This window comes from Dermacentor andersoni, chromosome 3, assembly GCF_023375885.2.
Source record: "Dermacentor andersoni chromosome 3, qqDerAnde1_hic_scaffold, whole genome shotgun sequence".
Lineage (NCBI taxonomy): Eukaryota > Metazoa > Arthropoda > Arachnida > Ixodida > Ixodidae > Dermacentor > Dermacentor andersoni.
Window position 1 is genome coordinate 12,071,635 of NC_092816.1, and position 27,685 is coordinate 12,099,319.

Here is a 27,685-nt window from a genome sequence, read left to right on the forward strand (position 1 = left end):
TTTCTGTGGCAAAGTGTGTTTCTTTATTATATAACATTTTGCAATGAATGGAGACAATAATTTTGACAATGCAAAGCACTTAGACACTGCTTACGTTGCATATCACTCACATAAAAAAAATTTAGAAAGACATGGAAGAAAGGGTGTGCGTTCTCCGTTGTGCGAGCATTGAGCAAAGCTCAGTACATCAGCAGGCAAATATGGCATCACAGGAACATGCAGCGTTAAGAGGCAACTGACCAGAAATGTTTCAATGCACACAGCTGCCTGAAGACCAGGAAAAGACAGCAAACAAAGGGGGCATTTAGAACTTGAAGTAGAAAAAGACAGAATAATAATGACTCTTTGTTGCGATACACTTTCTGTAAAAAAAGCTCCCACATTAGGACTACATAAGTATTAAAGAAACTAATCCCACAAGAGGCAGCATTTCAAATGATCCTGCATATTGAATGCTTCACAATATGCCAATGATGCAATATGTTAAGAAAAGAACATGGTAAACAACAAAAAGATGTGCGTTCAGTGATCACTTCTTTTTCAGTGCCGAAATGTAAATGAGAGATGCTTTCCCTTGGCATTCCTTACAACAAAAATTAAGTGGCAAATGTAATTCTCATGCGGCACAAACACACACAACGTAGAAGCCAACAAATTAAGACAAAGTGAGATTGCATGTTATACAATTTTCCTACTTAAATGGTTTTTGAATTTTTATACATAAAACAAATAGCTTGTTTTTCCCTCCCGCTCATCAGTTACATTAGGAGCCTGAGCATGGTGAAGACCCTGTAATATATTTTCTCGCCAGAAGCAAGAAGCCTCATAGAAATTTGACAGACACACAAACAAAAGGATTCGTCTGAAGCAGAGAAATGGCTGCAAGTAGCCTCAACTGAGGGCAAAAAGAAAGCATAGTTAGCCACAATGGAGAAAGCAATTGTCATCAATAAATTCCTTGGTGAAGAGTTGTGTTCTTTGCATCAGAACACGTTTTGCTGTTGAGTTCGGTGCTTTCGGGAGACAGAATATGTGCACTCTGTCATCACAGTGAAGTCAAGTGCTAATATGCATTCGATAATTAAAACCCTCAGGAGCAGTCTTTTATAAATATTTTTCTCAAGCCAGTCAGTCACACTCTGAAAAACACTAGCAAATATTCATCACTAAAAAAATAACAACAGCAGCATGAAGATGAGCAAGTTATGAGCAGGGGATGTGTGGACTGTCTCAAGATGAAAGAGAGAGAGAGAAAAAAAAGAAAAGCGAAGGCTGAAGAAAAAGTAATATTGCTGCATAAGAACCTCTGGGGCACCAATACCAGGAACAACCAGCAAACGCTTCCCAAAGCTGGCCCAAGGATTCACTGCCTGTCTTTCTCTATGTCAACAATGACAACGGTGACATTGTCTCCGCTCAGCTTCCGCACAGCTTCATTGGCGAGTTTGCTGCAGGCGGCCTCATATCGCAGCTCCAGTGTCCTCTTCTTGTCCCCTTCTGCTGTTATCGTTTCATCCTGCAACAAGGATATAAACACTGTGAGCTATGAAGAACACTACAACCTGAGGCTTGCACACAATAAATTAGGCACTGCAACATTTTTGTCATTTTTTGTTTTTTGGGTGTAGGGAGGGGGGATGTTGGTGCTACATGTGTAACATTACTGTTACAGTGCTGCCTCGCAGCACGAACTTAATTCATTCAGGGAGCATGTTTGTTCTGCGAGGCACGTTTTCCTACTGTTTCCTGAGGGAAACCTATTATTGAAGTCCAGGATTTTGGTTGATCATGCAATAGAAAAAATATAAGACACAAAAATTTCTTGATGTGTATTTAGTAAGGAAGGAGAGTGCTCACGATACAAATAGAGTTGTTGAAGGAAGGGGGACCATTTACGCTACTGTTACAAACCCACCTGTACCTCTAAGATCAACACTTGTCAGTTCAGTCTGAGTCAGTATCCATCAGCTAGATGAGATGGAAGACAGCTGTTAAGAACTCTTCCTGTCTGTGTCCTGGCTTTCTTTAAAGATCCAGGACAAAAGCACTGATCAGAAGTGCTCCGCCGCTCACTTTTCTTCTTCATATATAGTAGAAAGTAAGAAATAGGTATTGCCATTAAACGAATCAGCAGCTCTGTTTGCCTCTGTCGTGATGGGATGCCACTTACTCCCTTGGACAACTGTGCTTCGTTCAGAGGAACTGGGTTCACAATGAGAGCTGAAAACCACGAGTGAGCCCGGGTCACTCTGCGAAATGTTCACTGGGCACGCACATTTAAAATGCCTGTCTTGAGCACGTAAAGAAAAGTGTGTGCTTAAGACACTTTTTTAATGTGCTCAGGCACACATGCAGCAGCAAACTTGGAACAAGCAATAGAAAATTTTCAAATCACAGTGGCTTTTTCAGTGACTGCTGTTGAAAATTTCACTCGATTCAAGAACCTGTCTGAATAAATTTGCTCGAAGTAGGTGCTCTTCCAGTACCCTTTCACAATCAGAAGACTTTCAAGGGCATGATCGAACTGAGTCCGACAAGTGAAACTTGTTCACAAGCAAAATTATTTGTAGCAAAACCTGACGAAACAACTGCAAAATCATGAAATGGTAGTAAACATTGTAAGAGTTGGCAGAAATGCAATGCCTTTTTCACCTACAAAAGTAGTAGCATACTAGGCAGGCGTACATTACCAGGACCCATTGAAGAATTTCTTTTCGGCTGCTTAGTGCTGCCTGCAGAGTTATCTTCCACTCTATGAACAAGACACTGTTGCATGGACGACAGAGCTTGGTGATTAGGCTGCCAGCTACACTTGGGCAGCCTGCGTTCTTCATTTATTGCATCATTTGGCAAATAAATGAATTTTGATGGCATGTAATTATGATACTAAAAACAAATTCAACTGACTTCCCAGTGGAATTTATCAAATTGCAGATTACTTTAGCTGGACTGTGGCTTTCCCATCTCAACATTTAACAATGAGGCAAAGTGGCCTTTCTTACGCTTAATAAGGTAATTGAGAAACATCAGCATTATTTCCGAGTTCTTGCGTCAACAACATGCGCGCTACCTGCATAGCATAGGCAAGGAAATTACTCGTAATATAGTCCAACCTCGATATATTGAACACAGATATAATGAATTATTGCGTATATCGAATGCTTTCTACATCACCCAGAAAATCACATGCATTCTAAAATTTTTATTTCGAATGGGGTCGGACGTAAAATGGATATATCGAACTCTGCCACCTTAGACCACGTGCGCTCTGTTGACAGGCGGCGAGCTTTCCAGCAACACCTTCTAAGATAGCGGTGGCACGATGGGCATTCCCGACTGCGGCGCACTATAACTGCACACATCGATTGCACCGAGGGCGCCATTTGAACATTGCAGCATACGAAGTGGTGGCTTGGCTAGTTCTACGTCAATGACACACTGTATTTGCTGCACTGACTCCTCGTCAGTGCTGCACTCTGGGCCAGAGTAGCCAGATCGGGCTACTAATAGCCAAATTGGGCTACTTTTTATGCGGGTTGGCATCGAAAATTCCGAGCTGGCTACATGGCTATATTTGGGCTATTTTTGTCTTAAAGACTTCCTAGTCCCGAAGACCACGCCAACACTGACAAAATTCGGGAACGCCAGTTTATGAAAACCCAAATGTCATTGATGCTACAAAGATATGTAGGCAATCTCGAAGGCTGTATTTTTAGGCAATGTCAGCACTGGGAGAATGGTGTTAAGTCATCGCTACCATGTTTACACGTCATCCCAGCGCTACGCTCTCTTTTTCTTGGCGTATTTTTCAGCTGTGATGAGAAAAAAAAATGCATTTGGTATACATAATAGGTGCTTGCGGTACTGTTACGTCCATGTTTTATTATTTTTGCACACGTCATACTGGTGGTTGGGAAAGAGTTTTTGCCAGTTTATAGAGGTAAATATAGTGTTCTGACTTCCTATTCCGATGTATAGTGCTTGAACTTGTTAGACAAAGGAGTTTACGTTGTACTTATGACAGCCGTGCACGACCCATAAAATCGATTTTGTGTGTTTGCTAGTGGAATTACATTTCTTTTTTCAAGTTGCATTGAAAGTAAGGTACCCAGCCCCCATCAGAAATTTTGCAGCAGATGCATTCATACCTGGTTTCACAGAAATTTACATACACGTTTTCGCATTGCAAGAATCTTGCCAGCGAATGCCTGTTTAAATATTGTGCCGTTCAACTCGTTTCAATACTAATACAACCTGGATTATTGCCAGCGCTGTAATCTAGGTGGAAATTAAAACTATAAACTTTAATTCACCTCTTCTGTTATGGGCCAACAGATTGTTCTGTTTGTTCCCACTCAAAGGCGAATTGCAGTCAAAACTGCCACTTCTTCGTACAAGAAAATGCAAGAAGGTTTCAAGTTTTCTCCAAAGTCCAGCGTGCCTCCAAGCGGCAGCATTTGCTCACTCAGCGTCGAGCTGCTTTCAAGTAAAACATACAAAATGGAGAGAGAAAGAGAGAGAGAGCGGGAGATAAATAACATGTTTGTTTTATGAGCCAAGCACAGGAAAGGCATCCCTATTCCAATATGTCTTGAACTTGGGCCGCCTCTTGGGCACTCGATCGTGACCAGCCAAAGCTCATCCTCAATGTTGGAGCAGGCAATATTTTGCCGGACTCTTATAGAAAAATGTCTCGGGTAAAGTGAGGTGGGAACTGAAGTTAGCTAAGAATGTGGCTCAGTTAATACCAATAATGTCATGAGTAAATCGGAAAAGAAGTCCTTCGGCTCACTGTAACAATAAGTGGTGTCCAAATGCACGTCTGAGTGGCACCTCTCATTAGAATTTGTTACGCAGATCTTGAGGCCAGTGATGTGCTGGTTACATGCGACGGAAGAAATTTTGTAGCCGGAAATACGCGGTGAGGTTTGGACATCATCTACGCCTTCAAAGACATCTGCAGAACATCATCAAACATTTTGGCCGTGCTTTTGGCTACTTTGCACTCACTAAAAATTTGGGTCTGGCTATCTTTAGGCTACATTTTGAGATCATTTGGCTATTTTTTGTTGGGGCCATCTGGCAACCCTGCTCTGCGCCTGCTGCACCTCGTGAGGAATGGCAGTTTGCTTCCACAAAGACGCGTGACAGCGTGCATTCACTGGCTCACTCATAGACCCCATAGCAGACGCCACTTAATACTTTGTCACTGACAGTGTTTCAAGATGTTTCGATTGACGGACGTGGAAGGAGAAAGAGAGAAAGAAACTTTATAGAATAAAACAAAATTTGAGGTCCCGTGGTTGGGGCCCCTAGTCCAGGGCTCCACTGGCATGAGCGGCTCGCTGGGCTTGGTCTAGGAGGGTAAGTTGGCTATCCTGATCCTCGTCCGTAAGCTGCACCTTCCAATGCCTGTTAAAATCTTGTGTTTTTAGTTGTGTGGAATTTATATGTGTCAGTCTGTTTGGGCACATCTACGTGATGTGCGGTAACTTTGGGGTATCACCACACCACGGGCATTCGTCATTGCACAGTGTGTGGTGAATATGGCTAAGTGCATGTAGGTTTGGGTATGTGTGTGTTTGAAGTCGGCGCGAACTCCTCACCTGTTGACTGTCTAAATTTTGGTACTAAACAGACAATGGTACAACCAGTGATCACAACACACCACAGTGGAAAAAAAAAAAGCCTAACTGATGACAGAGAGAGAGAGAGAGAGAAGATAAAATCAGGCTACAGGCTACATATTTGTATCAACAAAAAGCACGCCAAAAAAGTAATATCTTTCCCAATCAATATGATAGAAATTATGTCATACACACATAACTGAGTTTTGCTTCTTCTTGAGCTACCCAACATGTACCATAAAAAACCAATTATAGGTTGAGCTTTCTTCAAAAAATTTAGAGGAACAGTGTCTCGTTTTATATAGCAGTCTTTGGCACAATTTCCATTGTCGCATGGCCACTTTGGGACAAGAAAAACAAAATATGCACAGAGAGAGTATTGCCATTTTTGTTGTTGCCATTGCCAACACGCAGGGTGTGCAACCTCTGTGCAAACTTGCTTTAAAACTCGCAAACTCGTCTTGGAGTGCAAAATTAGCAAGTCTCGGCTTGACTTTAGCATTGCATTCAAAAACGATGTGATAGAATACACGGAAGCAAATGGGAACATGGCGGGAGCACAACAATTTACCATTTTCGCAATTTTCTCTGAAAGCTTCGACCTGCGGCCACAACTATGTTTATAATGAACTTCAATATACCATGGAAGTATTTCTTTATGAGCATCAAGAACACATTCTCCCAGTAATAACAAATTTGCTCATTGTAAATGTGGTTGAATTTGCTCACAAGTGCGTTGTTCATAGAGTGGAAAGACCCGACTTTTCACTGAAAGAGTTCTACCTGCAAAAGCAGATGAGCTTTGAGTGCTTTGAAATAAGACTGCCATGGAAGAAGGGCTATCTGCTGAGAAAAATTGGCAGCACAGGAAAGTGGTCATGGTGGCTACTGCAGGCTACTGCAGTGCGAAAAACCTGAAGGTGCTATTGACAGGAAACCATTAGAAAGACAAGCGTTAACAGGCCAGCTGCAGTGATCAGCACACATGATCGGATACTTAGTTCGTGCCGCTCATTGCACGATGAGTGTTGCGCGTGCCTAGTCCTGAATAACAAATGCCTTGACATCATCGATGATGTGCTGTTGGATGTCAAAAGCGACAGCAGCCATGCTAGGACAAGAATCCTGATGGCTCAGTTGCAGTTTCCATCTCTGACGACGAATGAGCAACTTGATTAACTGCATTGCACTTTCTTTTTTTTCCCGTTTTTATTAACCTCCAAGTCAGAGGCAGACCTATATTTAGGATATACCTATATTCTTACTTGTGCAAATTTCAGTGATACACATGTGCCTGTAAATGTTGCTTTCACTGCAACTGAAGAAAGAACTTAATTTGCTGTCCAAAACAAGAGAGAGGTTCACAGGAAGGCTTGAAGTGATTAATTAACAGCACTAGAACAAGGAATATTGCTGACAGCAACGTTTTGACACGGGCACTTTTCTTTGTCAGGGCAGCAACTGTACCTGCCCATCCACTGTCACTGGCAGCTGCTGCGTACAGCGAGACCGTGCGGGCGTCGTATCTTGAAAGCGATCTGCGATGTGGGCAAAGTGCACCAATGCTGGCAGCTACGCATGTGCTGTGCTTTCGATGCTTAGTTCACATTGAAGTGGGACCGCAGCATGAAGGTTAATTCGTTCGCTGCTGCTGCCTCACTCCCTCACTCCAACGTTTTGACAGTGAGTTTCCACAATCATAGAGTGAGATGTGTTCATGTTTACCTGTACGTGCGCAATACCATGCTTGTTAATTTAATTAGTAGGTGATAGTTTACAAGTCTATACGGCCGATCAAACTACTATACTCCGTGTAGCCGTCTACTAATTTGCTATCGTAATCGATGCTTCACCTTTCGAGCGAAACTGAGACTGCTTTTTTTTTTTTTATTGTTGGAGTTAGAGACACGCTGAATTTTTCTAGCTAAAAAGACCATGTGCATTAGATTTCTATTTTGTTCGGGAGCGCTAATGTCATTTCTATATTAGTTTTCTACTTCGTGCCCATAAAAACTGCGTGTGTGTTAAATTTTGGGGACATGTTAGAATTGGGTAAATACAGTTAAACCTCAATATAATGAACTTCAATATGACAGAGCTCTCAATACAACTTTTTGTAACTTCTTGTCTATAGAACATCATGTATTTAGAACCTCAATATAATGAAGTGTGTTTATAGACAATTTCTACATAATGAAATTTCACTGCTGTTGCGTAGGTTCTATAGCAACACAATAAAGGGTGAGCTGGGAAGGATAGTGCCCTGATGGGCGCTGTCCTCCCGGGCGAGCAAGGGGATGGGTGGAGAGGGTAACATAATCAAGTGCACGTGACAGGGTGGGGGGAGGGGGGGCATGTTGGTGAGCACCTCCATTTTTAGCACTGCCATGGCCGTGCATGGCTAAACACACACACAGATCACATGCCCTCTATTTGAGGTAATCTGCCACGTGTGCAATGGCTGAGAGGGTGTGGCACCGTGTGCTGTCTTCCCACGGGTTTGATGCTGGAGGTTTCGTAATCTTGAGTTTTGGAGACGCGTTGAAGCGAGAGGCAGACGAAGCATTCGCTCTCCACTGCTGGCGCTGTGGGCGACACTGTCAGCAGTGAGGGCACAGTGGGCAGAAAAACATGTCTGGCTTCGCTTCACACCACCAATGCAGAGATTTCGTTGATACGGCAAGAAACTATCTTTCGTCTGCAACTTTTAAACTTGAGAAAATAATTTTTTTTTTTAAATTCAAGTTTCCTTTTTCTAATGGCCCAATAATTCGGAAAATCTTATGGCCCCTTCCATGTAAGAAAATCCATCGGCGATTGTACTTATTTTATAAAAGGTCAAATTTCAATATAACAAAGTAAATTGCCGATTTTACTAACTTTGTTATGTCGAGGTATAACTGTACTATTAAATAAAGCAGCGATGCATTTGGACGTTGTTCTTTTTGCCGTTTCTTTTTTATTTGACCTGACGGATAATTTGGTCAATTTCATCAGTCCCGTCAACGTCGAATTAATGGAAGTCAACTGTATTACCATTATTATGGAGGAGACAACGTGCAATACTGAAGCGCATCAGGATTACATTACGTGCATTGCAAGGAAGTTGTCCTTCAGGCAGTGTGGCCTCTGCTGTAAGAGCCACACTGATGTCATGGTAAATGGGTTCAGAGCCAAAGGAATCATTCAAGTCTGCGAAGACTTTTCAGCATCAGATTTTTTTTACGTGAAATGTCTTTAATTTCAGTCAGCATAGGGGTTCGCTACCTAAAACCGCATACAACAAAAACATTCTTGCATTATTGCTTATACCTTTGCAACTGTACTACCCACACGCCTTACTTTGGCATCATTGTGTAGAGGAAGGAAGCCATTACTTGGTCATTCATGTGTTGTGTGTGCAGATGACGGCGTGTTGCGCCTTGCACGATGCAATCGGAGCCAAATCTAGCTCCGCACAGGGCAGTCAGAGAGGCATAGCTTGGCAGTACGTTTGTCGATACGAGCAGGATTGGTCATGTTTGAGAGAACTCACTCTGTCATAAGAAGTATAGTTAATCGAACTCAAACCAGTGCTCATCAGGAGTTATAAGGCCTACAAGTGTGCAATTCGTTGCAGAAATTCCAAGCTTGCTTGACTATGGCACCCCTGCATTCGAGACATTGAGTCCAGAAATGGCGTGAAGAAACTTGGACAGCAAACCACAGGGATGCCCAACCCCTCTGACCATGGTAGAATGTGTTCGTCTCCATACAGAGCTCAAGCACAGGAGATTGAGGCAAGCACAAAAGCCCCAACCATCTACGAGTGTGGCGGGCTTGAGCAGTGCAGGATAGTCTAAGGTGCCACCAGTAGGGAGGTCATTTCTTTACACTAATGCCCAAACAGCCCCTGCAAAACAAACAGGCCCACTATGAATAGGGACGGAGCACAATTACAAAATTAGACTGTAAGGCCCCCAATTGCTGCAGCATAAGCTAAGCATGTAAGCTTTCTAATGTGTGAATAAATGTAAGTTGAGTATTTGGTTATGCCATTTCTGTAACCTAGTGCACACACCCTCTACAGAACGGACAAGAGTTTTCCCGAACGCCACTGTGGCTGCGTCCCTGATACGTCCTACCAGATTCTTTTTTTTTTCTCAAGTGTGGTACATTGGGATCAGTGGTGGTGCTGTCGTCTGTTATGAGCAGCAGTATCACGGTCACAAATAAACAACTTGGATATACCACTGTCTATACTTGTATAAGCTTCCTTTTCTGTTTGTGTCTATGTTACGATTTACAACAGACGGTTTAGCCTCCATGTAGAACCATGGGCCACTACTCACCTGCAAAGTGGCGAGCACACTTGCAAGAACCTGGTCCGAGGTGAAGACCTTCCAGAGACCGTCACAGGCAAGCACAAGGAAACGGTCGGCAGGCGTCAGCTGGCAACGCATGACGTCTGGGAGGCAGCTGACACCACACCGCTTGTACTGGCCATCCCCAATAGAGCGTGACACCTCCAGCACACCTAGCACTCGTCCGTCCCTGCAGGCAGAGTTTTGTGAAGCCTGTTCTTCCTCCCAAGTGTCGTGACTTAACAATGCGATAACACTGTGACAGCCTACATGACCACAAAAATCAAGAAAGTCTTGTTTCAAGATCCTTCAACTTTAGGTGTCAGAAGTTGCCATTGTGTATGAGAGATCGGAAATTGCCACTGTAGCAACTTCCAACCTTTCACATTGCAAATGTGTACTCCTGCCAACACATCACTGCATGTCACATGTTTTATTAGATAGACAAAGTGTGGTTGAAAAAATTTTCAGCAAGCCTGAACTATTTTACTGTCACCCTGCCATTTGCTATAAATGCCCAGATGTTGCTGTCACCGCTTTAAGAGCAACAGCGAATCTGCAGCATATGAAACCTGCTTCAGTGTTGAGATGGTAGTTCATTTTTGGGAGTGTATAGCCAGTGCTAGCCAAATGCGTTCTGCCACAGTTCAGCAGAAGGGTGAGGTTAGTGAGCAAAACCCTCTGGAATTATTTTACTGTAACAACATCAGTTAGCAATGAAACAAATCAGCATTTAATTACCTCATAGCCAGAGGTTATTTTTTCCACAAACAGTCACAAGTCAGAGTCTTCAATTGTGCAAGGTTGAATGCTCTGATTTCATTTGGACGAGAAGAGCTGTTGATATCTATATAGCCTGTCAACAAGAGTTCTGGCCAACTTCCACGGATTGCCAGTTAGTGGTAAAAGGTGATTTTGCTTCAGAATGCCATTTCTTGATAAAAAGTGATCCAGGTAGCAAACACAGCTGAAAAAAAAAGAAAAAATCCAGCAGGACCCATCTCACTAGGAATTCTGACGTTAATGCGATCAGCATTGAAGCAATGTAGAGACACCATGTTACATATCACCTCCAAAAAGCGTCATGTATGAGGTGTGTATGCAATTGGGTTCCTGTCTTGCTCTTCCCACTGGACATACTGTGCAATCTCATCGTGCCATCAGGAAATATGCGTGTGGTGCGTGCAAAAATATACATTCACACTAAAGTCCCTCACTACATATGACGTGGGTTTGATTTTACCCAGCACTGGAGAAATGTTTTAAGGATTTCTGTTATTGAAAAGCTGCGCATACCCAGTAGCACATACCCAAATTGGCATCAAAGAAGCAAACTGAAGAGCGGCACATACTCAATGTCACATATCCATGACCCAAACAGGCCTCACTGTTGGTTTCGAACCAAGTTCCCGCAGCACAGCAGCCCAATGCTTTACCCATGAGACTATGGACTACCCAGTGGCCCAAGTTGGCAGGAAAATGGTTAGAGGCATACAGTACATAGACAGACAGCCAGCCAGCCACCGGAAGACGTGTGAAGTACCCTAAGAATGCTAATCGCATGAAAAGGTATTGTTTGGAAGTGCCATTGATTGGGTGTTGTTTAACCCATTTTAAACCTCCTTTTACTGTGGGATCCAGCAAAGTGAAGGTTTATGGCCTTTTCTCCCTAGTTGACGCGAAACTCAGCAGACCCCTATGCTTTCTACCAACTAGTGTGCCCAGTTCCTGAAACAAGATGCCTACGGTGAAAGCAAGTGGGACTGTCGAAAGCTCTGGCTGCCGGCAACCTCACCATGCTCAATGGTGTGTGGCAGCAACACTGCTTTCTCTTTTCTCAAAACTGAGTAATGATTATGAAAACAATGAGGGGGCAGCTGGGTGCTTGGCAGCAGTCCGAGCAAGGAGCAACCCAATTTCTATCCCACATGGCAGTTTAGCAAATGAAATAGTGTGGGGTGTCTGCCGTTCAAGCAGAATATGCAAAATTTAAAAGGACAGGGCAGAACATGCAGACTCAAAAGCTTAAGTTTGTAGTCATGGTTAACTAAGGAAGCACGGTGGGTTTTCATGTAGGGTTAAGCATAACTTGCAGCAATGGTCTACATTATCAAGATGCTGACTATCATCTTGCACAAGGTTAAAATTGATGATTGCACTCCTGAAATAAAACATATTATTACGGGGATGTTGCGAGTATAGAAAGACTATATTTACGATATCTATACAGGATGAGCCAGAGTAGTTAAGATGGCTGACCACCAACAACATGCAGCAGCCAGCATCTCCGATCCCCATTCTCCTTCCTCTCTCTTCTTTCATCCTTCTGTAACAGGAGCCCCGGGTGGCGAAGCGCCGTCTCGGCGCATGGTAGGTGTAGAATTGCGAGCGAAGTATGGCTTCAGCTGTGAAACGTGCACGACGTCAACAGGCGTCTGACTTGAGGATGCATCAAAGTGTAGCAACGAAATCTTGTAATTTACGTTGTTAACTTGGCGTAGGACTTCATAAGTCCCTGTGTAGCGATAGAGAAGCTTTTGGGAGAGGCCGACCCGACGACATGGTGACCAGAGGAGCACCCAAGCACCTGGCGCGAACTTAACATTGCGATGGCAGCGGTCGTAATGCTCTTTTTGTATATGCTGCGAGGCTAATAAATGAGATCGGGCGACTTGACGTGCCATGTGAGCGCGATCGATGACTTCACAAGCGTACTCAGTTGCAACACGCGGCACAAAAGGGAAGATGGTGTCGAACGGTAATGTGGGGTTGTGACCATACAAGAGATAAAAGGGCGAATATCCTGCGGTGTTATGTCGGGACGAGTTTTATGCGAACGTCACGTAAGCTAACGTGGCGTCCCAGTCGCGGAGATTGTTGGAGACGTACATCAACAGCATCTCTGTGATTGTTCAGTAGAGACATCCCGTAAGACTGTTCGTTTGTGGGTGGTAGGCGGTGGACAGCTTGTGCTCAGTGGCACAAGAATGGAGGAGGTCGTTGACAACTCGAGATAAGAACGAGCGGCCATGGTCTGTAAGTTACTGTCAAGGTGCACCGTGGTGAAGAATGACGTTGTGGAGGAGAAAATCGGCGACGTCTGTTGCGCAACTAGTTGGCAACGCCTTTGTTATCGTGCAGTGTGTCGCGTAATCAATAGCGACAGCGATCCACTTATTCCCTCTAGTCGTCGTCGGAAAAGGGCCAAGCAGGTCAAGGCCTATATGAAAGAACGGTTCAGAGGGAACTTCAATTGGATGGAGTCATCCGACAGGTGCCAGAGGAGGTTTCTTCCGGTGCTGACACAATTCGCAAGTTGCGACATCACGATGCACAGAGCGGTAGAGACCCGGCCAGAAGAACCGGCGTCGTATACGGTTGTACGTATGCAAAACTCTAGTTGTCCTGCCGTCGGTGCATCGTGAAGTTGTTCGAGAACGACGGATCGCAGATGATGAGGAAGGGCAAGGAGCAACTCAGGGCCATCAAGGTTGATATTGCGGCGATAGAGGATGCCGTCGTGCAGCACGAACATGCGGCACGTGCCGTCGGTGCCGCCAGATTGCACTCCGGCGATGATGGGCTGTAAGGATGCGTCGCATTGCTGTTCAGCGTGCATGTCGGTCATGTCAGTCAAAGCCATCACGCTGGTCACCAGATCATACACAACAGGATCGGGAGGATCCAAGGGGTGACGCGAGAGGCAGTCAGCGTCCTTGTGGAGGCGTCCAGTCTTGTAATGGACAATAAATGAAAATTCCTGGAGCCGCGAAGCCCAGCGACCAAGTCATCCAGTCGGGTCCCGAAGGGAAGACAGCCAGCAGAGTGCGTGATGGTCTGTGACAACCGAAAACGTGCGACCGTACAAATATGGCCGGAACTTGGCGACAGCCCAAACTAAACCCAAGCACTCCCGCTCGGTGTTGGAGTAATTTCTCTCAGCAGGTACCAGCAGGCGGCTGGCATAAGCTATCACTCACTAGGTACCATTCTGCTGTTGGGCGAGAACAGCGCCGACGTCGTGGCCGCTTGCGTCAGTGTGGACTTCGGTTGGTGCAGATGGATCAAAGTGGGCAAGTATGGGAGGGGTAGTCAGAAACCCGATGAGAGTGGCGAATGCTTGAGACTGCTCCGGGCCCCATGAGAATGGAGTGTTTTTCTTTGGAAGATCTGTCAAAGGCCGAGCAACGTCGGCGAAGTTGTTGATGAAACAGTGAAAGTAATACCCTAGTTACACGGGCAGCTTAACCGCGGTCAAATTTAACCGTGGTTAACTCACTCAACCGTGGTTAATGCGAACCGTAGTCTGCCAGAGTTACACGGGCTATCCCAATCACGGTTTATGGTCTGATGACGCGTCGCGTGATTGCTTGCGTACAGGCTTCATTTTGAATAATTTTTCTTCGACATTTGATCACAGTGGTATAAAGACTTTATTTTTCAGCAAAACAATTGTCACATTTGAGAGTTTTAACGTGTAAGACTGCGTTTTGCACGTGTAGGTTATTTATTTTCGATACTCCTGCTCTCAGTTGTGAGCAGCGCCTGATGGGGATACAAATATATGAAAAGTCAGAATTAAGGGTCATAAATGGGTAAATATAAAATAAAATTAAGTCCACTGAACGAAAAGGCAAAAAAAAAATTCTTAATGAACCAATGAATGTTTTAACTAACAAACATTCGTTGCATAATTAAAGGGAGTACAACTTTACGTGAATGCACTTTGGAACTATACGCTTGCATTTACAAAAAAAAGAATAACAAAGTTAGAACAGGCAGTGCTTTGAGGTGTTAATGTATGTACACTGCGATTTCACATTGCACACATTATCACAAAAAAAGTACATGTCAAAAACGCTGAAGTTATAAGTTTAAAAGCAGCGCCATCAAACTGGACAAGAAAGTGAGACGCACACCAACACACAGCGTTTGTGTGTGTCTCACTTGTCCAGTATGATTGCGCTGTTCTTAAATTTCGATATTTGTGCGTAGCCATCATCTCTGTGTAGAGGTGTGTCTTTCGACTACTTGAGCGCAGAGCGGCCAGATTATCATCCCAAATGCGTATCAGTGCCTCAGTTGACCAAATCAGACCAAATGAAACACTTTTTGGAAGATATCTGGGAAGCACCAGCGCTGCACTCGGGAGAAGTACCGTCCGCCATTTTGCCCGTTTCCGAAACATCGGTTACACTAAACCGAGGTTGCCAAGCTCGGTTGGCGGTCAACCGCGGATAGCGGCCTAACCGCAGTTTCACCTGCCTTGTAACCGTGCTAACCACGTTCAGCGATAATTGCGGTTAAGGTCGCCCGTGTAACAGGGCTATAAGAACACAGGCCAACGAAGCAGCGCACGTCAGAAGCAGAACGTGGTGCAAGGAAACTGTATACGGCGCAAACTTTTTCTGGATCTGGTTGGACATCGGCTGCGTCAACAAGGTGCCTCACACAGCTCGAATTGACACTTCGTGGAGTTCAGTTGAAGGCCGGCTTTTCGGAAGACCGCAAGAATTGCAGCGAGTCGGGTAAGGTGGCTGCTGAACGTGGGAGAAAAAACAATAACGTCGTCAAGATAACAAAGACAGGTGGTCCATTTGCAGCCTCGCAGAAGAGAGTCCATCATACGTTCAAATGTCACAGGAGCATTGCATAGGTCAAAGGGCATGACTTTGAACTGATATAAGCCATCTGGCGTGATGAAGGCCGTCTTCTCGCGGTCCATTTCATCAACTGAAATATACCAGTAGCCGGATCGAAGATCAATGGACGAGAAGTATTTAGCTCCGTGCAAGGAGTCCAAGGCGTCATCAATGTGTGGTATTGGGTAGATGTCTTTTCACGTGATTTTGTTTAAGTGGCGATAATCGACACAAGAACGCCAGGTACCACCTTTCTTTTTCACAAGGACGACAGGTGAAGCCCAAGGGCTGGCTGATGGCTCGATGACCCCTTTGAGGAACATTTTGTCCACTTCTGATTCGATGACTCAACGTTCAGCGTGCGATACCCGATAGAGACGCCGACGAATAGAATTCGTGTCTCCAGTGTTTATACGGTGGTGAACAACAGATGTTTGGCCTAAAGGCCTGTCGCCGAAATCAAAGATGTCACTGTACGATTCAAGCAGGTCACGTATGTTCGTGGCCTGTGCAGAGGTGAGGTCAGGTGCAATCATTTGCATGAAGTCATCCATTAAGGAACCAGTGCTGTGAGCTGCAAGTGGCGCTAATAAGCCACACTCGGCATTCAGACTCAATGCCAAATTCGGAACCACTAGAAACGCTGGCCAAGAACATGCTGGCCGGAATCACTTGAGGGCACGGCTGAAATTATGAAGCGGTAGAATGACGTCGTTATTAGTAACCGTGACCAACGTATGGGGAACAGCAACGTTCTGGTTCAAAAGCATGTCGATGATGGGGCGAAGCACATATTCACCGTCCGGAACCTGTGGCTGGGCGGTCAAGTGACGTAAGTAACTGCCTCGGGTGACAGACGCACATCGTGAAGCGAGCACAAGTGCGGTGGGGCGGTGCTCGGAGCATCGGTGAGTTGAGGCAGTTCCAACTGAAGATCGCCGGTCGCGCAGTCGATGAGAGCAGAATGAGCGGATAAAAAGTCCAATCCAAGGATAATGTTATGAGGGCAGTTGTCGATCACAGCAAAGAGAACAGAAGTAGGGGGGCCGACTATAATTAAATGCGCAGTACACATTCCCAGAACAACCAGCACGCTGCCATCGGCCACACGAAGCACTCGGGCAGCTGGTGGGGTGAGGACCTTCTTTAACCCTTTGAGGGTCAATTATATATATATATATACGGCACCGCAAGCAAGTCAAAAAATGCTTGATACCGTATATTTACGGCGCCGTCTGTACGTTTAAACAGCGCGCCAATTTCCTAGCTTTTTCTTTTCTGTCATGTGCTGCCACTATGTGGAAATACAGGGAATTTTTTTCATGCGCCTCCCTTTCTTGGTTTTCGTTGCATGCTTTGTTTTAGTGCTAGTTTGCTCCCGCGCGTCTATATACTACTGCTGGCACATCGGCGAGGGCGGGCGGTGGTTCGGGTTCTGTTCCGTGGGCGGTTTCGGCTTCTTGCGCTTGCAAAACGGATGGCTATCTCGTTACTAATCGCTCAAAGGGCGACCGCCTCTTTCTCGCTCGTTTAGTGCCCACAGGGGTACGCACAGGAAGGATGCTGCCATGCATGCGTTTCCGTTGCTTTTTTTTTTGACACTCGCAAAAACTAATTGCCTCTGGTTGGCAATAAGATGAAGATTAGCGGAAATTTGTCACACGTTTTGCATTTTTGACGGGCACACAATCATACAGTTTTCTTGAGTGCGCGCCCCTACGCAGTTCGATTACGCGATGGATGTACATATTAGTGTAAGAGCAAAAACATTTGAATCTTGCGAAATATTCTCATGTGCGCATTATCAAGGCCTTGAACTATGTGTATCAAAATGCATCAAATTTTTAATTCTTTTAAGTTTATTTCTTTTTTTTTTATTGTTGTCATTTATGAATGAATAGTACGTATATACCAACGAAAAATATTTTTTTTCTCGCTTTACGGTCACCCTAAAATATTGCGGTGAATTTTTTTCGAAATAAGTCCCTAAGAAGAATTGAAATCTGCAATAAAAAACATTGACCCCGGGCGGTCGCATATGGCGAAAAAAATAGACCCTCAAAGGATTAAGCATCTACAGAGGCTACCACTCATCACAGATACGTGGGCTCCAGTGTCGACGAGTGCGTGGACAGGTAAGCCGTCTATTTTAATGTCTATTACACTTCTCCTTGTGCGCACAGACAGAGGATTCGCTGCGGTAGTAGGCAATGCAGCACCACTTCCGAGAGCTGCATTTCTTAGTTTTCCTAAAGGGTGCAGCCAAACGCCACAGGGGACGAAAGGTGACGTGGCTGCGGCAAACGGGAAGATGGGCGACGTGTTTGCGGTGAACGAGACTGGTGTCCGCGCGGCGATGGTGAGCGGCTGTACCACGTGTTCCTAGCAGAGTTGTCGGCGCTGTTAGACTTGGTGGTGGGCGACACATTGCGGGCATTTGCATCAAAACAGCTCAGGTTGGTCAGTGTGCGAGGTGTTGGGGGCCACAAGTTGCGACAGTATCGGGCGACATGACGAATGCGGCGATAGGTGAAACAGATCGGCTGGTCGTTGTAAGGTTTGGAGTCGGGCTTGTAGGACGATCAGAGGAACTTGGGTCGACAGGACTAGGCGAGCAGGATTTATTTACATTATTTACATTTTAAACATGGGATACATTTACACAGTCTAGCGTGACTCCCAAATGGACCCCGCAAGACGAAGCATACAGCAAACAAGCACACAGCTCACGAGTACATTGATGAGCACAGAGCACGACGACGAGCATGCCACACTAACCGCCGACAACAGCTGGTTATATCCACTTCGTGTTCCCTAGATCCCTAGGTGAGGCAAAACGTTCGATGTCATTGTAAACAAGCTGCCTCTCTGCGAGACGTTTTACAAACACACACACGCACACACAGGTTTCAGTGCCCCCTCCGCAGGCAGACGACATTTGTAGCGCAGTCGTCGTGGTGTCCATTGTCCTGCGACCCCATAGCCAGACGGTCACGCCCGACCCCAGCCGACGCCTCTAAATTCCAGAGCGGACCTTGCACAGTGGCCTCCGCCGCGGTCCATTGTCTGGTGTCTCGAAAAGTGCATGGGGAGGTTCCGCCAATTACCTCCCCTCGAGAACTCCCCTGAGCTGACCCCCGCCGTGTGGCTGCCGGTTGTCCGCAGTTCCCTGAAGTAAGTTCATGGTTGGTTAGTGCTGTCCTCCCTGGTTCTCTGAAGGGCGCCACCACCCCGGATCGATCGACGCACCTGCAGCGGGCTGAAATAGCTTTGAGAGAAGTACCCCTGCAGGCCGATCCTAACATCGTCCACAGTTCTCCACTTAGTCGAGTTGCGATAACGCGGAGAGAAGTGTCGGGGTGGAGCGAAAATAGTTGAAGGGCGTTCGTTAGCTCTGGGATTGGCAACAGCACATACAGAATGTAAACCAATGTTTTCAAGTTCCTGGCGAACGATGGCTTGTATGAGAGGAACTGAAAAAGTGGTAGCAACAGGGCTACGCGAACAGAAAGCTGTGGGCGCCATCGCATTCAGTCCACGTTGAATGCTTTGCACCACGTCCTCTGATGGCGATGCATGCTGCTGTGCGGGTAGATCTTTACACGTCAACGCTGCAGCAGTATTGGGAAGTCTGGTGAATGGGTGCAAGACACGTCGGCTTTTGGCCTGCTCGAATTGTCGGCACTCTTTAATGATAGCATCAACTGTAGAGCAGCTTTTGCACATGAGTAGATTAGAGGCGTCGTCAGCAATGCCCTTAAGCTGCTGACGCAGCTTAAGGGCATTGCTAGTTTTTGTCATGCCGTGATCGACTTTACGACAAAGTGCCAGCACGTCGTGGATATACGAGACATAGGACTCCATGGGGGATTGGGCGCGGGAGGCCAGTTCCTGCTTTGCGGCAATTTTATGGCCGGCTGGTTTGCCAAACAACTCTGTCAACTTCTGTTTGCATTGGTCCCAGCTGGTTAGCTCCTCTTTGTGGTTTCCGTACCACACCTTTGCCATGCCTCTTAGGTAGAACAACAGGTTACAGGTTAGCTAGCATTAGCGTTGGGTCCCATCTGTTGATTCCACTCACGCGTTCGTACATAGCCACCTACTCTTCGACATCGGCGCCATCGGTCCTGCAGAAAGTTCCAGGATCCTTGGGTTGCACAAGCATAACTGAAGGTGACAGCGATGTAGCTGGCGACGGTGACGTTGGAGGTGGCAACGACGTTGATCCTGCGTGCTCACCGTCATTCATGGTGCGGACGGTGATGCGACGTCCACTGCACCTCCCACCAATATGTTACAGGGATGCTGCGAGTATAGAAAGACTATATTTACAATATGTATACAGGATGAGTCAGAGTCAAGATGGCTGACCGACAACAACACACAGCAGCCAGCATCCCTGATCTTCTTCCTCTCTCTTCTTTCATCCTTCCGTAACAATATTCACACAGATTACCCATGCTCTTTTATTATTATTATATTTTTTAAGTTTTAGTTCCAAATAAACTTTTTGGTCACCGTCATTACACAAAGGGCACAAAACAAATGTGATTACTTAAGTAAAGTAGATAACACTCTAGACACTTTTCTGTGATGCCTCCATGAATGCTGAGGTTTCGACAGAATCAAACGCTTTCTCATAATCAATGAAAGCTATATATAAGGGTTGGTTATATTCCGCACATTTCTCTATCACCTGATTGATAGTGTGAATGTGGTCTATTGTTGAGTAGCCTTTACGGAATCCTGCCTGGTCCTTTGCTTGACAGAAGTCTAAGGTGTTCCTGATTCTATTTGCGATTACCTTAGTAAATAGTTTGTAGGCAACTGACAGTAAGCTGATCGGTCTATAATTTTCAAGTCTTTGGCGTCCCCTTTCTTATGGATTAGGATTATGTTAGCGTTCTTCCAAGATTCCGGTACGCTAGAGGTCATGAGGCATTGCATATACAGGGTGGCCAGTTTCTCTAGAACAATCTGCCCACCATCCTTCAACAAATCTGCTGTTACCTGATCCTCCCCAGCTGCCTTGCCCCTTTGCATAGCTCCCAAGGCTTTCTTTACTTCTTCCAGCATTACCTGTGGGATTTCGAATTCCTCTAGACTATTCTCTCTTCCATTATCGTCGTGGGTGCCACTGGTACTGTATAAATCTCTATAGAACTCCTCAGCCACTTGAACTATCTCATCCATATTAGTAATGATATTGCCGGCTTTGTCTCTTTACGCATTTGCCAATTTACGATTTGCCAATTTGCCAATTTGCTTTACGATTCTTGCCAATTCCTAGTTTCTTCTTCACTGCTTTTAGGCTTCCTCCGTTCCTGAGAGCATGTTCAATTCTATCCATATTATACTTCCTTATGTCAGCTGTCTTACGCTTGTTGATTAACTTCGAAAGTTCTGCCAGTTCTATTCTAGCTGTAGGGTTAGAGGCTTTCATACATTAGAGTTTCTTGATCAGATCTTTCGTCTCCTGCGATAGCTTACTGGTGTCCTGTCTAATGGAGTTACCACCGACTTCTATTGCACACTCCTTAATGATGCCCACAAGATTGTCGTTCATTGCTTCAACACTAAGGTCCTCTTCCTGAGTTAAAGCCGAATACCTGTTCTGTAGCTTGATCTGGAATTACTCTATTTTACCTCTTACCACTAACTCATTGACCGGCTTCTTATGTACCAGTTTCTTCCGTTCCCTCCTCAGGTCTAGGCTAATTCGAGTTCTTACCATCCTATGGTCACTGCAGCGCACCTTGCTGAGCACATCCACATCTTGTATGATGCCAGGGTTAGTGCAGAGTATGAAGTCTATTTCATTTCTAGTCTCGCCGTTCGGGCTCCTCCACATCCACTTTCGGCTATCCCGCTTGGGGAAAAAGGTATTCATTATCCGCATATTATTCTGTTCCGCAAACTCTACTAATAACTCACCCCTGCTATTCCTAGTGCCTATGCCATATTCCCCCACTGCCTTGTCTCCAGCCTGCTTCTTGCCTACCTTGGCATTGAAGTCGCCCATCAGTATAGTGTATTTTGTTTTCACTCTACCCATCGCCGATTTCACGTCTTCATAGAAGCTTTCGACTTCCTGGTCATCATGACTGGATGTAGGGGCGTAGACATGTAAAACCTTCATTTTGTACCTCTTATTAAGTTTCACAAGACCTGCCACCCTCTCGTTAATGCTATAGAATTCCTGTATGTTACCAGCTATATTCTTATTAATCAGGAATCCGACTCCTAGTTCTCGTCTCTCCGCTAAGCACCGGTAGCACAGGACGTGCCCGCTTTTTAGCACTGTACATGCTTCTTTTGGCCTCCTAACTTCACTGAGCCCTATTATATCCCATTTACTGCCCTCTAATTCCTCCAATAGCACTGCTAGACTCGCCTCACTAGATAACGTTCTAGCGTTAAGCGTTGCCAGGTTCATATTCCAATGGCGGCCTGTCCAGAGCCAGGGATTCTTAGCACCCTCTGCTGCGTCACAGGTCTGACCGCCACCGTGGTCAGTTGCTTCACAGCTGCTGGGGACTGAGGGCCAGGGTTTGATTGTTGTGTTCATATAGGAGTTTGTGGCCAAGTACTGCACCAGGGTGGCCAATCCTGCTCTGGTGAGGGAGTGCGTTACCGGTTCTGGTCACCGGGATCAGGCCACACTCCAGGCCTGTTTATGCAATTTTATCAACATGCGGATTTTTTTCTTTAATCCGGTGGAAAATTGCGCAGCACCGGGATTTGAACCACGGACCTCTCGCACGCGAGGCGAGTGGTCTACCTCTACGCCAACGCTGCACCGCTCAAAGCACGATTAAAGCACACATGCAGTATTTATGGCTCAATGTCATACTGTCACAAACGAGAGTGGTGTCTATTATTACAAATGTAATTCGCTATCATGCCTGATATTTACTTTGGTGTTTGATTAACCTATTCATAATCCATGCATTAATCAAATGTCAATGCACACAGTGCTCACTCATAACAGTTTTTGCAGAGACGTTACAGCACAGCCTTTTGGGGCATGAGCCAGTGCTGTAGTACAGAGAAAATCTTTTCACATAGTGGCAAGGATTTACCATATATTGCAGCAACATAAGAAAATCTTATAAAAACATCACATCCGTTAGGATAGCTTTAATGGCCTAAACACGTGCTAATTTTAGGAACAGAATAGGAAGCTTTATCTCAAGAAATGCATGACCTACAGGTGCGAGGGCATGCATGGATGATTATTTTGTCCATTCATGTGCCCCAGTTTTATTTAATTCAGCTTAAATAAACCCAACTAGCTAAATCTGAGAGTGGGCACATTTCCATCAGCATTATATTCACATAGTCAGCTGCACTGGAAGGGACGCTATATATGATGGAATGCAGGACATAGCGACGTCAACAACTCGCTGCAGTTCGGGGGCATCAATTGAGAGTTTTAGCTTGTGCATAAACATTTAACCCTTGTCAAATAGCGGGCTACTGAAGAGATGAATGGCAGCAACAACAATTGTTGCGCCATCTTGTAGAACAGAGTTCAACCAGACAGGACAAAGCTATTATTGTAGTGACCAACTACATTCTACTAAGCTACTGGTGTAAAGCATCGGCAGCAACATAATCATTACCATGCAGCCCTTCTTTTATTTTCATTGGAAGAGAAATCTCATGTAAAATAAAAACTTTTCTAACGCATTATGGTTAGAAGAATCACCACAAGATGTCGCTACCAGCACTGCTATTGCCATCCCTGTCAGTAGTAACCTGATATGTCATAAAAGGTAAATGCATAAGGACAAGCTAAAAGTCTCTAATGCGGATGGTGAATCACATAGAAGTGAGATTACTGTGAGCAAAATGGTTATATGTATTCAGTGCTGCCTCAACCATGAAAAGCTCCATTCTGAAACGCACCCAGTAATGACAGGAAAGCAACAGAAAAGCACTAACTTCACATATCCTCCTGCCTTTTGGATGCGCATCCTTTCACCATAGTCCGTTGGACTGTGATCTTTGCTCAGTGGAAGTGCGATGTGCTTCTGTGACTCCTCATGGTATCGGCACAAGATGGCCTGTAAAAATTATAAAATAAGAATGAACATGAATAAGAATGAACAACTAGAATGCATGCTTGTGGTCTGCCACACAATTGTTAATGATTACACAATTTCTACAAAAGAAAGAGCTGCTATGCAATAAAGATTTATACTGACTTCATTAAAGAAAGGCTGCTAAACAAAGTCATCAATGAACATGACATAATTTTGCACTTTATTCAGTTAGCTGAAATGTGAGGTCTAATAATTTGCAAAGCTTCAGGTTCGTTTGGACCAGTTTATTTAGTAAATATGTGATGAATGCCAGTCACCTTGCTGTCACCGAGGTTGGCAATGTAAAGTGTATTGTTAATGGCAACCACAATTACAGCTGTCGTGCCATCTTTCCAAGAAGGTTTGCAACTCGCTGCCCTCTTGAGGAAATCCTCGTCTGTCTTCTTGAAGCTCTCCATGATGCTTCGCTTGATTTCCTTTTCCACATGGCTCATGTCACCTGCAATCACAACGTGGGACAGGCATGGTAAGTGCCACTTGATACATGCTTGCAGTTGCGAAAATTGGGCCATCACGCCAGTTTCTAAAATAAATTGGACAGATATGGTCACATAGTTCACTTGCACAGAAAGTAGCTACCTTGAGAGAATGTGAGTTTTATTGCAGAAAAATATTACTGGCAAACTCAGTCACCTGCAGACTGTGAGAAATTTTTAGAAAGATGCACAAGTAGTTATGCCAAAGTGATCACAATGCAAATGATACAATAACCAGATGTATATACATTTGAGTATACTTATGCTTTTAACTTCTGGGCTCCTACATACTGCATTAACAGATGCACTTATGTTGGTATCGAAAGGACCAGAGCAGAGCTGCAGCTTTTATTGCATCTGCACAACAGCATGTTCACTATCAAAAACAGTATCATACAACTACCATTCCAATAAACAAGAGGAGACCTTCCCTTCTCAGCTGCACCAATGCCATCCAAGAACAGCACAGGTGCCTGATGATCAGTTCAAGCAGGCAAAGACAAGAGCTGGACAGAGAGCCATGCAGTAGTGCACACTAATCTGTGAATAATTTGGCAAACTTAAGAACTTTTAGAGTTGGTAAAACAAAACAAAAAATCCAGTTCTAACACAAACCAAGCAAAATGTAATTTGACTGTCAAATAGTTTACTTAACATTTCAAGCTCCACTCCAAAGCAAGTTAGCTAACACTACGAAGAAGAGCAATTACAAAAAACAGCAGCATGTTGCAGCTCATTTTAAGACATAAGAGTACGACACCCAGTAACGCTCTATCAGGGACATTTAACTCAAGGAAGCTGTTATGCTCTGTAAGAATAGAACACAGCTACAAATTGCAAAGAAAACGTTTTAAAGGTGCGTAACTCAGACCTGCACAGATACCCGATTGAAGAATAGCCACATTTCAGTGACATGGGACACTCAGGTGTCTCACAGCACAAGAAATATAAGCCAGCAAATGTCCTTGTCAGATATAACTGAATATAGTATGTGCTGGCCCTCTAAAAACAGTTTACAGGAATTCATGCCCTGTATTTTCACTATTAAGAAAGAAGCACTATTGACGAGCAACCATTCATAACCTGGTCAGGTTGTCTGTGCCTTGTCACGGACAACAAAACATTACAGGTAGATAGTGATATGACAGACTACAAATGTAGTACCACACAGGAGTGCAATCTCTCACAGCTGTGGCCATAACAGGTATGTTTTCTTTTACCTCCTCACTGTGTACGAATGACGTGGGTGCAGCTGCTGAGGGAGAGGCAAGAGAACATGTAGACTAATAAACTGACCTTGAGCCCTAAGTGTTTAAGCAAGGGAGACAAGAATGGGGAGGAGGCAGGCAGTACCCTTCGGGAATCGGGTGGCGAGCTGCCGATGCAGCTGCTGAGCTGCGTGCCGTGACGCTCTCGAACCGTTGTGCCCGTCAAAGACAGCATAGTATGCAAGCCGACATCTGCAACATCAAGAAGGTAGGTGGCGTTAAATGTGGCCTCCAATATGCTCCATAAAACACTGAGTTTGCAAACAAGCAACTGAGGTAAATGGTGCAACCTTATTACACTAAGCAAAAGTAAGTGCTCCATGCTACAAGTAGCTTGCAAAGACATATCCCCACAAAGCCCAAGGTATCATTTTTGCTAGGCTGAGTTTCATACTTCAAAATTCTAATTTAAGCATGGAACAGTTAACACAAAGCCCACAGTAGTGTTTTTGGTATGCTGGAGCGAAGTTCCCCCACCAGCTGTGGATAGTTCATCAAGCTGATCAATAATTAATGTTTACTCAAGTAACATTGCACTGCTTTTTGGCACAAATGTGCTCTTCATGGCTCAGAATAAATATGAACACATTGCCTAATAATCTTTGATCTGGAATGGTGTTTGTGCTTTGCGGGGACGTTCTTAAGAGCAAGTTATCTGGTTTAATGTTAGCTATGTTACATTGTAGTAGTAGTTTTATGAACAGCTTCGAAATTGAACAGATTTATTTATGAACAGATTCCAAAATTGCTTTAAATGCCAGCTCGGTTTAAGACTTGCTAAGTCTGGCACATGAGTGTGCACTCCAAAAGATTCTTCCTAGATGCTACGAAGCTGCGTGAAGCTACAGAGCAATGGAGTGAGAAAATGTATGGACTAAGTCTGGTCAACATGCAGCGTTTCACGAGTGCTTCAAGAATCACTAGTCTCAATTACAGTCTAACTGTGAAAGGCAAGAGTCAGGCGTAGGTTCAGTTAAGCGCGGCATGCTTATGACGCTAATATGATACAAGCAGCATCCGCAGGCGATGCTGTCTGGTAGCTAGCAGCGAAGCTGTACGCTTTCTTGCAAAACAAACGAGCACAAGTATATATATATACACGCAAGTTGCGTGGCCAAAATGCACTGTTGTGGTCGTCTACAAGGAAACGATCGCGAAACTGGCCAACGAAGCACCACGTCGTTACTAACATGGAACCGTGCAACTGAGGAATGTCTGTGTGGTAAGCATCTTGGATGACGTGCGCATCTTGCATGTCCTCCCGCTCTCCCTTGCGTTCCGCCACGAAGCCACGCAGCGTAATGACACCTGCAAGAATGGTGTTAATTAGCAAGGGTAGAAGAGCTTGAAGATGGATCACTCGTACTTTGCGCGGGCCTCTTATTCTGCGCGTCCTCCTCATCTTCTCGGGGCCTCTTGATTGACTGTGGAACGGGCTCCTTCTCCTCGGCTGATGAGGGTGATGGCAAATCGTCGAAAAGTGCGTCGTTCTGCGCCTTCGTGATCAGTTTTCGGCCGATCTCCTTGGTCACTGGCTCCTGCCGAACGGCCTTGGACACGCTTTCTGCTTAATGCAAAGCATAAAAATCCAAGACACAAAGTGTGAACGACACCTTTGAAACCACTACCATACAGAGCGCCGAGAGGGTTTCCCAAATGATACCTGGCTCTGGGAGATCGCTGAACAAATCCATCTGAAAGCTATCGAAACAATACTCAACACTAGCAATAAAAGAAAGGAAACACAATGTCTCACAGGTGACTCGCCACGAGTGTTAATTTAAGCATAAGTTGTGAGAAAGCGCTGAAATCGCCTCAAGTCGCTCGAACACATCATGCGCTGCTCAGAGCGACGCTCTCAACAACCCGGCGATTCCGGCTGCCGCCAGCCAGCGCGCGCATAGAACGCGCGGATGGAGCACTCAGCCAATCCTTTGCTAATCGCTTCCTGATGCATGAAAAACATTACTTGAGATTAGCAAAAATAAAGCAGCTCCACAAGAAGGTAGAGTTTAAAAGACCACTATATTTAAATTTAATTATTTAGACTTTCTGGTTCTAAAAAAAAAAAAGAACAGGGTAATTCATTTGGAAACCAACTTAAGCAAAGCGTCGTTTAGTTTGATTTTAATAGGTTCAGATTGAAGTAAAAGGTTTCATGCTTTACAAGTTTTTTTACTACGGCTTCATGCGCTCGCACGCCTAGATACCCGTACTAGAC

General features: G+C 44.9%; 1 protein-coding gene across 2 annotated transcripts; it reads right to left on the reverse strand.

The window, feature by feature from the left end:
- LOC126520931 (integrin-linked kinase-associated serine/threonine phosphatase 2C-like) lies at positions 1-27,668 on the reverse strand. 2 transcript variants are annotated; one of them, XM_050169762.2, is made up of 8 exons: positions 27,128-27,668; positions 26,831-27,031; positions 26,655-26,772; positions 25,550-25,656; positions 23,978-24,159; positions 23,560-23,681; positions 9,959-10,160; positions 1-1,516 (listed from the first exon to the last, which is right to left on the reverse strand). In XM_050169762.2, exons 1-8 carry the CDS (start codon positions 27,156-27,158, stop codon positions 1,364-1,366), a joined length of 1,116 nt encoding a protein of 371 aa, XP_050025719.1. In that variant the 5' UTR covers positions 27,159-27,668; the 3' UTR covers positions 1-1,363. The 2 variants fall into 2 exon arrangements, with proteins under 2 accessions (XP_050025719.1, XP_050025720.1); XM_050169763.2 differs by having other exon boundaries at positions 26,831-27,028; positions 27,128-27,667.
- Between the last annotated feature and the right edge of the window lie 17 nt (positions 27,669-27,685).

Excerpts from the sequence above, each read along its gene's own strand:
- LOC126520931 (XM_050169762.2), bottom strand. The coding sequence starts at position 27,158 with ATGGATTTGTTCAGCGATCTCCCAGAGCCAG. Across the intron at positions 24,160-25,549 it reads CGCCACCCGATTCCCGAAGG|GTGACATGAGCCATGTGGAA; the intron begins GTACTGCCTGCC and ends TTGTGATTGCAG. Across the intron at positions 23,682-23,977 it reads CCAACCTCGGTGACAGCAAG|GCCATCTTGTGCCGATACCA; the intron begins GTGACTGGCATT and ends TAATTTTTACAG.